Raw genomic sequence first — 13,630 nt, forward strand, 5'->3', positions numbered from 1 at the left:
GCTATCATGCGGGGCAGGTCTGTAGTCACGCAGCATGTCACTCAGCTATCATGCAGGGCTGGTCTGTAGTCACGCAGCATGTCGCTCCAGCTATCATGCAGGGCTGGTCTGTAGTCACTCAGCATGTCGCTCCAGCTATCATGCAGGGCAGGTCTGTAGTCACTCAGCATGTCGCTCCAGCTATCATGCAGAGCTGGTCTGTAGTCACGCAGCATGTCGCTCCAGCTATCATGCAGGGCAGGTCTGTAGTCACTCAGCATGTCACTCAGCTATCATGCAGGGCTGGTCTGTAGTCACGCAGCATGTCGCTCAGCTATCATGCAGGGCTGGTCTGTAGTCACTCAGCATGTCGCTCAGCTATCATGCAGGGCTGGTCTGTAGTCACTCAGCATGTCGCTCAGCTATCATGCAGGGCTGGTCTGTAGTCACTCAGCATGTCGCTCCAGCTATCATGCAGGGCAGGTCTGTAGTCACTCAGCATGTCGCTCCAGCTATCATGCAGAGCTGGTCTGTAGTCACGCAGCATGTCGCTCCAGCTATCATGCGGGGCAGGTCTGTAGTCACTCAGCATGTCGCTCCAGCTATCATGCAGGGCTGGTCTGTAGTCACTCAGCATGTCGCTCAGCTATCATGCAGGGCTGGTCTGTAGTCACGCAGCATGTCGCTCAGCTATCATGCGGGGCTGGCCAACACTCTCATTTTCGGCCATGGAAGCATGCGGTGGATGTGTCAATAAGTAATGTGTACATATGCGTGCCTTTTTATGCGTGCGTGCGTGCGTCTGTCTGCGGGTGTGCGCACTCTGAGCACACATAAATGTATCTGACCTAAATATTAAATGTAGGAACCCGAGAGCAAAGACTGTTTTGTGCTCTGTGTCCCAGTGACTGATGTAAAGACGGGTCTTAAAACCGTAACAACATACCACAGATTACTTAGCGCATGCTAGGAGTGCCTATGCGCAGCACAGCAGCACAGCTTGTCTTTCTAAACATTATCTCTGTTGCAGCAGCTCAAATGTGAAATATTCATTGATGTGGTCAGAATCCCGCGTGTCACGGAATGATTCAGGGGGACTATATGAATCATAAATCCCTTCTGATCCAGTGTCGTGCCAAGGTGGGTTTCCCCGATAGCATGTGTTCCCCCTGCAGTATAGAGGAGAGGATAGATTTTGTGGCAGACCCGAATATGCACTCTGAACTCATCATGGGTACCCCCCTGTCACACATCAGGGAAATCTACCTTGGCATGACACCGGCACACGTCGCTATTCACCTTATGTTCCAACACAGGGGTCAGCCAGTTACTTCCTATTGTGTTTACACTTCCTGTGACAGTACAGTACTAGTGAGCAGGTAAAACAGACTGTGTTTCGAACAGGAAGTTATAACACAACTGGGTCAAGTGGGCGGGGCTACATAAGGTGAATTGAGAGGCAAAGTGAACGTCACTTCCTGCTTCAGCACTGTACCAGAGATTTTCTTCTGCAATTTATTTTCCCATAGACATTTCGTAAAATGCCTATAAAAATAGTTTTACTTGGTCAAACCAAATGGTTCAGCTATATTTAGAACTGGGAGAGACCATAGAATATTTCACTTGGACCAAAACTTACAAAAACAACATAAAAAAAAACATTTTCTTTTAAACCCGCATTTCTTTAATGTTTTGGTCCGAGTGAACGGTTATGCGGTCTCTCCCGTTCCACTTTGGCTCTCTATATGTGGCGGCATCAATATGAAAAGAACAAATGTGAAATGAGCTGAATGCAGGAGCCAGTCACGGTCCAGACATCTGAATAGCAGGAAGTATTTATACGGGATGGCATAGAGCTAGTTTACACCTACTTTACCCAAGGGCATGTTCTAACACACGGTCTTGTCCGGTTGAATCTGTAATCTTTAGATGGAAGTTTGAATAGGTCTTTAATGCAGACGCCCTTGTCTAATCCTGCTTGTCTTTCTTGTAGCCGGTGTCGTGTGAAGCTGTCACACACACACACAAGACCTCCCGCCGGCCGGCCTCCACGCGCCCGGCTGAACGTGTGACGACGCTTTGTCGCTGACCTCCATGGCCGCCACCCTCTGCTCTCTGGCGTGGCCATGGGCTAATTTATAAGCCTCTTTGCTGGGGCTTATCTTTCTTCCTGGTGTGCTAGTAGCTGCTGAGCACACAGGGAAGCGGAGATACACGGGGCTTCCGCCGCCACAGCCATAAATGGCCCCACCGTTCTGCTCGCCTGCGTTCTGTGTTAACACGGACGACACGCCACCCGGCTCGGGAAGAAAATGGCTCGAGTAGAAAATGGATTATCCGTTCTAATTTGCAAAGCAATATTGAAAATCTTTTTATATATATTTTTTTGCAACCGCGTAAGTAGCACCATTATAGGGAAAAGTAGAAGAATCTGATCATAGAGGGAACGTATTCCAAGCATGTTGCCAGGGGCGCAAAGAAGGCTCTCAAGGCCAAGGGCAGCATAGAGCGCTGACACACTGACCTCCCCGCCTACTTCCAGCAGCAGCATGATTAAAAGAGGATCATGCGCGAGTCAACAAGGTGAGCGCGGGGCGAGGCCAGCGGAGGTTAGCAGGTTAGCTGTAAAGGTTGTCTTGTTTTCCACCGTGCAAAATCATCCAAAGAGAAATCCCAACCCAGCGGTAAATATATAATACGACCCGGAATGAATGTTAAGGAGGCACAACTGTTACTCACCCAGTGGCACTCACAAAACCCTGCAGCTCCAGAGAGATGAAGAGGCAGCGTATTCCAACAGGCAGCAGGTCTTGTATTTCACCGCTTCTGCTCTCAACTCCAAACACGAACGTTAATCACCACCACCAAAAAAAAAAAAATCTCTTGAATTTCATCTCGGTCCAAGACTACATACACTCAGGGGGAAAGCAGCTTCAAATCTAAAAAAGCGATCCCCGGCCGCACGGTAACACGGACTGCTCCGTTCCACCCCCGCCGCTTACATGATGATGGAATCAATAAGAACAGTGCATAAGGTAAAGTGAGACCAAACTCAAAATAAACCTACTTACAAAACTCTTGACCTGTTGTATAACATCAAACTTTGAAAAGTGCCAGCAGCCCACACTTTAATCCAAGGGAGTCCAGCAGCCAAGAAAGGAACCGTATCTCCAGTGCGCACATGTAGGCTTTGCTACTTACACCTGACATCGAATCAGTTCCCGTCATAAAAGGGCAGCAGACCTTCTCTAAAGCTACTTGTTGACCCGCTCTCTCCGGGACTGTGGAGGCAGCGTGGGGAAGCGCCGCTGAGAGTCTGTCCACGTCCACATGCAGACAGAGCCCTATGGAGGCAGAGCCCGTCTATAAGCCCTATAGCAGAGCCCACTCCCTCACGCCCTGCTGGCTCACTGTCTGACACTGTCCTGATCCCTTCTGCCTTGTCAGATGGAAAAGTGGAGCATGCTCTAACCCCCCCCCCCCCCCGCACGCAAGCACACACACACCCCCCCCCCCCCCCCCCGCACGCAAGCACACAAGCACACACCCACGCACGCACGCACGCATACACACATACACACGCACGTCTCTGCGTGTCTGTCTGTGTGTAGAGCTGCAACGATTAGTCGATTAGTCGATCGACAGAAAATTAAATCGACAACTATTTTGATGATCGATTAATCGTTTTGAGTAAAATTTTAAGAGAAAAGGTCAAAATTCTCTGATTCCAGCTTCTTAATATTTTTTGGTTTCTTTACTCCTGTGTGACAGTAAACTGATGTTATCTTTGGGTTGTGGACAAAACAAGACATTTGAGGGCGTCCTCTTGGGCTTTGGGAAACAGTGATCGACATTGTTTCACCATTTTCTGACATTTTATAGACCGATTAATCGAGAGAATAATCGACAGATGAATCGATTATGAAAATAATCGTTAAGTCGCAGCCCTATCTGTGTGTGAGTTTCTGCATGTTATGCAATTTGTGACGACAGGGTAAAGACGAGGGAGAAACACACGGACGTTTTGAAAACGCGTAGTGTAAGGTGCATTTTAACAAGGCCCTTGGGATCATTCAGTTTCGATGTTAAAAACATAAATTTAAAAAAAGACAATATGCCAGTGAGGCGATATAATCCAACTTGTTCTCAACATCCAATGCAGTTTGACTTTTGACTTTGCCTAGAAGCAAAGTGTCAAAGCCTTGAACAGGGCAGAATAAATCAGATCACTCCACTCGTACATTGTACATATCAAGTAGAGACATTAGCATGTTTTGTGTGTTGCAGCAAGTGGAGACTAGTGACCTTCATAGGGTTAGCATTGCTACCATGTCTACAGGGGTAAACATTAAGAAGGCTAAGCCGGAAGTATCTGCTATCTCCTCAGGGATCACGCTGCCTAAGAAGGATCCCATGATATCATTATTATATGATTAGCCTACTGTAAATTAGATTGTAGATGGCTACACACAGAGTGAGGCCTGGCAATGGAAATTAAAGGCTAAAAATACCTGCTGGTAATATAAGTATGATTACCAAGGCATGTACTGTATTGCTTGTATAATCCGTGTGGTTATTTTGCATCCAGATGGCAAGTTGTGGATGCCATCAGATATACACTGCAAAAAATGTCCATATTAACAAGGCAATTCAAGTCTTAAAGTCATATTTTGCTTAGAACAGGTGAAACAAATAGCTGGTGTGACACCATTTCCCTTGTTTTCAATGCAAAGCAACTTAGGTTATTACTTTGATACAAGTGGCGTGACCTCTCTTGTTTAAAGATATTGTCAATTCAATAAGTTGAATTGAGGTCTGTAGGTAGAACAAGTGAAATTGTCTTGTATCTTAAGACTGAATAATGAATGACTGACTAATAATAATGACTTACTAAAACACAACAGCACAACAAAGAGGACCAAGGGCACACTCGGTTTATTTATTATTTCAGAGGAGCACAACAAGACCGTTGGATGGTCCACGCCTCACTTGTCACTTGACTGCCAATATGGGGAACAGTGTGCAGCATTCTAAGGTCAAGCAAGACTTGGCACTATGACTTTGTGTAAGTAAATGCGATTACATCATGTCTAGATTCATGTCCAGCTATACTTTTTGTTGGCAGTGTGCGACATTTTGCCTTTGACTTTTTACTTCATAAGGTTGAGACCCGCCAGTGCCAAAGCCCATATCACTGCCAGATCCGTCTCAGTCTGCTGTACCGTGTCATACTGAGGATGTTGGAGAGACACTTCTGCTGCACACCAGACCATTATTACGCCGTTTGTGTGTGTGTGTGTGTGTGTCTGCATGTGTGTGCGTGTGTGTTTGTGTCTGCGTGTGTGTGTGTCTGCATGTGTGTGTGTGTGTGTGTGTGTGTGTCGTGTGTGTGTGTGTGTGTGTGTTTGTGTGTGTGTGTGTGTGTGTGTGTGTGTGTGTGTGTGTGTGTGTCTGCGTGTGTGTGTTTGTGCGCGCGCGTGCGTGCGTGTGTGTGTGTGTGTGAATGGAGGGGTAGCCTGGGTCTTTAACCGCTGATCCCCCGATCAAGCCGAAGACCATCGGGGGGATTAGAGATGGGATTAAGTGACCCTCACCCCCACACAGGCTTACTGTCATCCATCTCTCCAAACTCTATATTATTGTAGGTCTCCTCTCCATCTACTGGCTCATATTTTTAAGCACACTTAAAAACGGGACATAGACCTAATGCTCGGTTGCCCCGCTGCCTATACATAATGCATGGCCCGCATTTGAGCTTTGCCATTTGCAGTATTATGATGCTCCCATGCCGATGAGAGATCCTGTGCAGAGGCATGAACGAGTGACGCACGGATACATTTTGCCACAATGTATATTTTATAGATCTGCCTCCAAAGACACAAGTCATTTGTTCTGATTGAAAAAGCAGCCCCTGTCGAAACATCTGGAAGTGTTGCGTATACAATTTAATTGAGCTACAGTAATCTATAATGAAGCAGGCCACAGATAAGTGTTACATAGTGTGTGTGTGTGTGTGTGTGTGTGTGTGTGTGCGTGTGTGTGTGTGCGTGCGTGTGTGTGTGTGTGGGGGGGGGGGGGGTTCCGGAAAGTGATCCCACATTGGGGCATAGTGGAGGGTCATAGCAGAGAGATGCTAGAGGCAAGGTCAAGCACCATGAGAGAGAGGGGGAGAGAGAGAGAGAGAGAGAGAGAGAGAGAGAGAGAGAGAGAGAGAGAGAGAGAGGGGGGCGGGGGGGTAGAAGAGGAGATAGTATGCAGTGCAGTCTTCCCGGGGCAACTCCTGTATTGTTTAGAGGCATAGACAGAAAATTGACCCGTCCCCACGAATCCTGTAAAAGCTTTATGAGCGGTAAAACTGAAGCTATTTGTGCTGCTGACGCAAATGAAAGCAGGTTGAGAGAGCAGGTTGAGAGAGTACTGTCGGTTGAGGAGAGACGGGCGCACGGGGGGGGGGGGGGGGGGGAGAGCCAGAGAGGCATGGCGGGCTCACCGACTTGGGCGGGCAGATGGCGGCGACATATGGGCCTGTTAGGGGCAAAATAAATAAATAAACACTCACACATAAATACCGAGATGAACTGTGAGTGCCACAAACTGTCGGCCAACTTAGGGGCGAGCTGCGAAACGGCTCGCAGATTTCTAAACGACACAAAACAAAACAAAAACTGGGACACACACAGGTGACCGTGTAGCGATTGACAATAGGCGCAATCTAGCAAGTGCAGACACTCATAGTACTGGGGTGTGTGCATTTGCGTGCATGCAATACACTTTCAGTGTGCAGGACATACAGGTAGCCACAGCAAGTTACTTTCTTCACCGCCAAGTTGCTTTCCCCTCTAGGGGCTGCTGCTGTGTCCGTCCTCCCTCCGCACTGCTATCTATACATCCTCCACCTCGTCTGCATGCCGCCCGCGGCTCAGACACAGAGACAGCCAGGTTGAGAGAGGTGATATCCTCCAGCACACAAACGCCGGCTTTGTACAACATGGCTCCCCTGCCGCCATGCAAGCCTGACTGCGGCGCGCAGACAGACCTACAGTACAGCGCACATTCACTTCATACATACTTCATGCTGCTCCAGTCCCTATGCAGGCAGGCACTGCGTGTCCCTGTATGTGAGCACGACTGCACGTGGATAAATTAGACCCGTGTCAAACCCATTTTTCCCAAATAATTCATAGCTTTGGGTGTGGCTGGGCTTCAGAGTCTCAGAGCAATTTAGATAACGCTGGATGAGTTGCCAATCGCAGAAAAGTATGTTAAATTCCCTGCCTACAACACAAGGGTCGCAGGTTCAAGCCCCCCATGTTACTTCCGGCTTGGTGGGGCGTTCATACAGGCACAATTGGCCGTGTCTGTGGATGGGAAGCCGGATTAGGGGTATGTGTCCTGGCCACTGCACTAGCGCCTCCTCTGGTCGGCCTGTTCAGGGGGGGGGAGGGAAACTGCGGTGGGATAGCGTGATCCTCCCACGTGCTACGTCCTGTCGGTGAAACTCCTTGTCGTCAGGTGAAAAGAAGCGGCCGGCGTCTGCACATGTATCGGAGGAAGCATGTGCTGCTACGCACACTCGATTCCTAGGCTCGCCCGAGCTGGCCCTGCAGCTCGCATTTGCAGCTTGGCCGGGGCGCTGCGCGGCCTTGCCCGCAGTGGGACAGACAGAGAGACAGAGAAACAGACAGAGCCCTAGCTCCCATTTATATACTGATGATATTTATGTGAATTATGTATGTGTGTATGAGTGTTAAGTTTGTGCACATGCCCCTTCACGTGTGTGTGTGCAGACGTGGCTTGCTGTGATTGTAATATCCACACATTTGGATCTTTTCCACAGTCCTCCTAGTTTCAGTATGTTTGCTTGATAGACATCACAATCGTCTCACCACTTTATATGCGGCTTGGCCCTCTGCCCTGATAATATTGGGAATTTAATTTGATTGCGCTAGTAATCTGCCGGCTAGTTAATTGACTTTGGAGAGCATTTCTCCTCTCCTTGATGGGAAAGGCTAGTTTGATAAGTTACAATCTCTTATCCTCTCTCTGTGAACCTGCGCCCATTGTTTGCTTTGGCCACAGGAGAGCATCCCTTGAATGGAAAGGGGATTGAACTCGCGGGCCCCTCGGTGGGAAAAGCTGAAAAGAGCGGCGCTTTTCTGTCATCCGTCTTCCAGTCTGGCGGCGGCGAGGCCTAGCGCTTAAGAGTGGCGCTCTCTTGTGATGTAAAGGTCACAGCTTCAATCCCCGGAACAGCTATCTGTTATGTCCTTCAGCAAGACGCTGAAGACCTACCTGCTCTTTCATTGTAAGTCATTGTGAATAGGCACAAATCATGTGTTTAATCGTATTACCCTGGTCGAACGGTTCTGAGCATGCAAGTAAGGCGTGACTCTGCTATTGACAAAATGTGCAGTGGCTATGTGGGTTAATGGCACTAACAGACATAGTCAATTGTCCTGGTTTACATGATGTAGTTCACTGGATAGTCCACTATGGCTGCATGCACAGTCAACAATGTCAATGAGCCAGTGGCCTACATAGAGTAATGAGAGAGAGGCCATTAGATAGAAAGTGAGGCTTCGGGCCGTGGATTTGGACGAGTATTAACAGTCCCTTCAGACCCAACCAGTGTTGTAGTGGAGTCGAGGCAGCAGTCCAAGTCCTGGACTCATTTTCCAGACTTCCAGACTCGACTTGGACTTGGGCACTGGTGACTCGGACTTGGACTCAAGCATTCATGTATTTAGACTCGGACTCGGACTTGTAAATTAATGAATGTTTGGGTTTGTTAGTTTTTTTTGTAATGGGCCTTAATAATTTGAAATTGACAGCTATATTAATACTGTGACATTATTCAATTTCGTGCAAGGGCAGGCACATGTGTTCCACCTATATGTGGATTCACGCTCATGTTCAGTAAATGGGGACTTGACTCGTACTCTTCTTTAGTGACTCGAACTTGGATTTGTACTCGAACACTGGGGACTCGCGACTCGACTCGGACTCGTGGTAGTGACACTGAACACTGGATCCAACTACACGGACGAGGTCCAATCGAATGCTCCGATGCAAAATGCAACACGGCTGCACATTCAACCTACGAAGTGGTGTGACTGCGCACAGCGAAGCCGAGTAAAATAAAAGATTTGGAGAGGGAAAAGCTGCCGTGCTGAGCAAGAGCGTTCGCACTGACGTTCCTTTTGAACGCTTAAGAACACGGAGAGAGAATGGTGTTTGTTCTCATTGACTCATTTAATTAACGCTGAGACAGCGAACTTCATTAGGCTGTTTACAGTTCATTAATGAAATTAAGGAAGACCACTGGGCACGGGCGTATGCGAAGGGATGCGTACACACACACACACACAAACAAACACACACACACAAACACACGCACGCACGCACGCACACACACACACACACAAACACACACACACAAACACACACACACACACACAAACACACGCACACACACACACGCACACACATACGCACACAAACACACACACACACACACACACACGCTGACAGACACACACACATGCACCACATATTCATATGCACACAGTATCAGAATCTGTCAAAGTGACTTACGGGTTGCCATAGTCCCAGACTACGCACTGAGGATCCGATGTACCCTGCAAGATAACGGGGTGGGGAGGGGGTTTGGGGAAGGGTAGAGAGGGAAAGAGAAGATAAACTGTTATTGCCCGTGGAGAGGATGAGTGGAGGAGGCAGACAGAGAGAAGACAGACTAGCTCGTTGCCAGAGGAGAGAGTGATGCTGCATGGGCGATGGAGAGAGGTAAACAGACAATGAAAGAGAAAAATTGAGACAGAGAGATGGAGGGAGGGAGGGAGGGAGGGGGGTTGGTGAAGTGATGGAGAAAGAGCCATCGCCGGAGGAGAGAGCGGCAAATAGCTACCGCCGGAGGAGAGAGACGGAAGGTGTGTGAGCAACGCGATGACAAAGAGAAAAGCCATTTCGCACGCAATAATACAGAGAGGTGAGGTTCGTGAATGTCTCGGTCTGAAGACAAAGCCGGGCGGAGCCGTCGGAAAAGGTCGAGACGCCGGCCCGCTCGCCAGCTCACTTTTAATCCATCGAGTCGCTGGAGCCAGACGCCGAACGCGCGGCCGTTGACCGGGCGGGTCATTCGTCTGGTAATCGCAGCTCAGTGACGCGTGGTGGCACAGGAAGACTCGCCGCGACTCAATCAGAGAATCGATCAGACGGTCAATATCTCTAATTGACTCATCTGGACTCGTTCCACTGGTGATCACCGGTCAAATTGATCACTTTTAGAGCATCATCGGTGCCCTTTTCCACCTTTATGCCTCGCTTGAAAAAGAATTGGATAGCGATTGATTTGAACTAGGCTCTGCGAGTTCCCCCGACCCGATCGAAGATATTTATTCCCTCATCAAAGGCATTAAAACTCTCCAACTCTTGCCTTAGAGCTGACAAAATAAGTACCGGTAACTCTATTCCCAATCTGAGTTAAACTAGGAGACCCCACCTATTGACGAATAAACTCTCCTGGCGCTATAGAGTGAAAGTGGCCAGCCATCTCGTTAACTATATCAGGTCCCCACCATCCAGACCCAATGTGCTGGTCGTTACCAGGCCCTGCATTAAGCTGCCTGCCTTTGTGTGTAATATGAATGGAGCAGCTCCCCCTAATGGTAAAGGAGATTATAGAATTCATTTCAAAGCCAGTGGGTTGGATCCATGATGAGAGGATGATGTCCACTCCAAGTAGACTCACTGCAGCCTAAATAAAATGGCCTCTTCCCGAGTGAGAAGACTTAAACAAAATAAGAAAATGTTTCTGGATGATATCATGAGTGCTTTAAATGAAGGAGTGGACAAAGAGATGAATCATGATTCTTCTCTAAAAAGGCAAGGTGACCTCTCTTATTCTACTGTACCTGTGTAAGGATCATGATTAGATTGTTTCACATCCCGCCCCGAATCAGCCATTTTGTGTCTAAAAGGCAGGAAGTAAAACAAAGAAGCAGATGCTGTTCCTCGCTGCAGGGATAGCTGGTCCAGTCCCAGCATTAATTAATGTCTTGCACCTGTGTTACTTCCTGCATTTTAGACACAAAATGGCTGATTTGGGTGGGATGTAAAATAGGCGTATAGAGCTCTTATAAATGAGTCGGCTCCCTCTTCAGGGGCAGGGACCGGTTGCACAAAACACCTTGAGTTAAGATTTTCCTTCAAGTCTGAGGAATCTGCTTAAAGCCCCAATCAGTAACCTTTTCACCTTAATATAAGTCATTGAATATGGTCCAGTGTATTCTAAGAGGGGGAATGTCGCCTCTATTGGTCCCACAGCGCCCTCCAAACGCCTCTCCTGGCACTAAGCATTTTTGTGCCGGCGTCCCGGAGGCAGCCTGAAGGCAGCATGTGCGGCATACTGCACATGCACTGTACAGCTGAAGTGCTGTGTTCAGTAAAACAAGGAAGTAACTCGGTGCGGGTTTGCTATGAAAATGACGTTTCATGTAACTATGGATTATTATTTCATCACATGGTGAGTACCCGATGTCACAACATGTACATAGAGCTTTCTGGCACTGTGTTTTGTTGACTTTGAACGGCGATCTCGATACCGATGCTATTGCACCCAGAGGGTGCAGTTTCCCCAATAGCAAAACTTGGAAAAGTTGCTGAATGGGGCTTTAAGGTTAAACAACCGGTTTTATTTTAGGGACCCTTAACTTGGAGTGTAAGGAAAATCGTCACTCAAGGTGTTCTGTGCAACCGGCCCCAGGACTTCCCCCTCCATTGGGATCCCAGGATCTTGGCATGGGCGGGCCTGTGTATGTGTGTGTGTATGTGTGTATGGGTGTGTGTGTGTGTGTGGGGGGACGACGACGCAATGTTTATGTACCCCATACAGGATCAGAGTCTAGCCGACACAGATTGATGGATGACAGCGCTTTGTTCTGGCTCCCATGGAGACGGGCGTCGGCGCCATTAGCGGTCCCCGGGCGTGCATTAGCGCGGCGGCGGGCCCTGTTAGCATCCAGCCATCAATCAGCGTGCACGGCACCCCGGCGTACGCTACAGCGGGCTCCATCAGGAGTGACATCCCGTGTACTCCCACAATGCCCGGCTCCGCTTTTACCGCTGACACGTCGAATGATGACACTATAGTGTCTGCTCTCCACCGACGCCTCTCAGAGGGAGCGACGAGTGTCTGACTCTAACAACTGCATTTATGGCTGTAATGATGGCGCGGATCTAAAGAGCTCTTTCTTCTCGCACTCTCAAAAGGCAACAGCCATTTTCTTCCAGGTATCTAGTAGGAACATCTCCACAATGCGGCGAAACCCAGCGGAGGAGCCATTTGTGTGGGTAAAATGCTGAACACATATTGGCTGTGTGAATACGCCACACCTAATCAGGTGAGATAAGCTGCTGTAACAACGCGGCGCGACACACTGATCCACAGAGTCTTAAAAAGCCTCCCATGGAAGCTCCCGTGGCAGAATGTCGCTTTTGAAAATGAAATGCCCGGGCAGCCTGGGCGGTGCATTTTGACTGATGAAGGTAAAGTAGAGAACAGCTAAATAACCACAAAGGCTTATGGCTGATTAGCTTAAGTCCTACCAAAGCTGTGCCTTTGACAATCTGAAAGGGTGGATGAAAGATGGCTGGAGGGAGGGGAGGGGTGGGGTGGTGGTGGTGGTGCTGGGGGCACTTGGCATCTGGTCTACAGTAGGGACACAGCGCTTTTCTGCCCTCCTGTTTCGTACTCGCCACTGCACACATGGGGGCTGCTGCCGTCACTGGGGAGGTGTGTGTGTGCGTGTGTGTGTGTGTGTGTGTGTGTGTGTGTGTGTGTGTGAGAGAGAGGACATGACCCCTACACACTCACACACACACACACACACACTCTCTCTGAGGCTGAAGCCCACAGCAGCTGTTGCCACGGCAGCGCTTCAGCATCTGGGCGTTGCCAGGTCGGCCAAGGTCGACACCCCCTACAGCTAACATGAGACACTCCTCTCTCTCTCTTCCTTGCTCTCTCTCCCTCGCTTGCTCATAATATGCACGCACACGCACGCACGCATGCGCGCGCGCACGCACGCACACACACACACACACACACACACACACACACACACACACACACACACACACACACACACACTGCACACACAGTAGCTCAGCAGTTGCTACCCCACCAGCTTCAGGCCAAGCGATTAAGAGGGAAGCTCAGCAGTAAAGAACATAGCCTTCACACGCATGCCTTTGAAGTGAGAATTTGTTGTGAGTGCATGTGTACGTGTGTGTTCTTGTGCGTATGTGTGTTTACTGTATGTGTACATGTATAACACACCTACATGTGTTTGAGTGTCACACACAAATGCTTGCTTACAACATGCTTACATGTACAGCATGTTTGTGCATTATGTATGTTATGTGTGTGTGACTGTGCCTATATGTTTGTGTCTGTGTGACAATGTGTGGATGCAAGTACTGTGTATATGTGTGTGTGTGTGTGTGTTTAGACTCTAGTTTAAGGCAGGCAGCCACAATGTGGCCATTACGTACACAGTGATCATTCCTTGTACTTTATTTGAGTATTATTTTATTACTTGATTACTTTTATTACTTTTCTGTGTGTAAAATA

The 13,630-nt window shown here is 48.6% G+C and overlaps 1 protein-coding gene across 1 annotated transcript in view; it reads right to left on the reverse strand.

Moving 5' to 3' along the window:
- adgrb2 (adhesion G protein-coupled receptor B2) overlaps positions 1-13,630 on the reverse strand; it is a 332,454-nt gene that overhangs the window by 105,942 nt on the left and 212,882 nt on the right. The window contains exon 16 of the mRNA XM_083646528.1: positions 9,574-9,617. Coding sequence (XP_083502654.1) covers positions 9,574-9,617 — 44 coding nt within the window. The remainder of the gene's footprint in view (positions 1-9,573; positions 9,618-13,630) is intronic.

The sequence above is a fragment of the Poromitra crassiceps genome (genome assembly GCF_964638095.1).
Source record: "Poromitra crassiceps genome assembly, chromosome: 11".
Lineage (NCBI taxonomy): Eukaryota > Metazoa > Chordata > Actinopteri > Beryciformes > Melamphaidae > Poromitra > Poromitra crassiceps.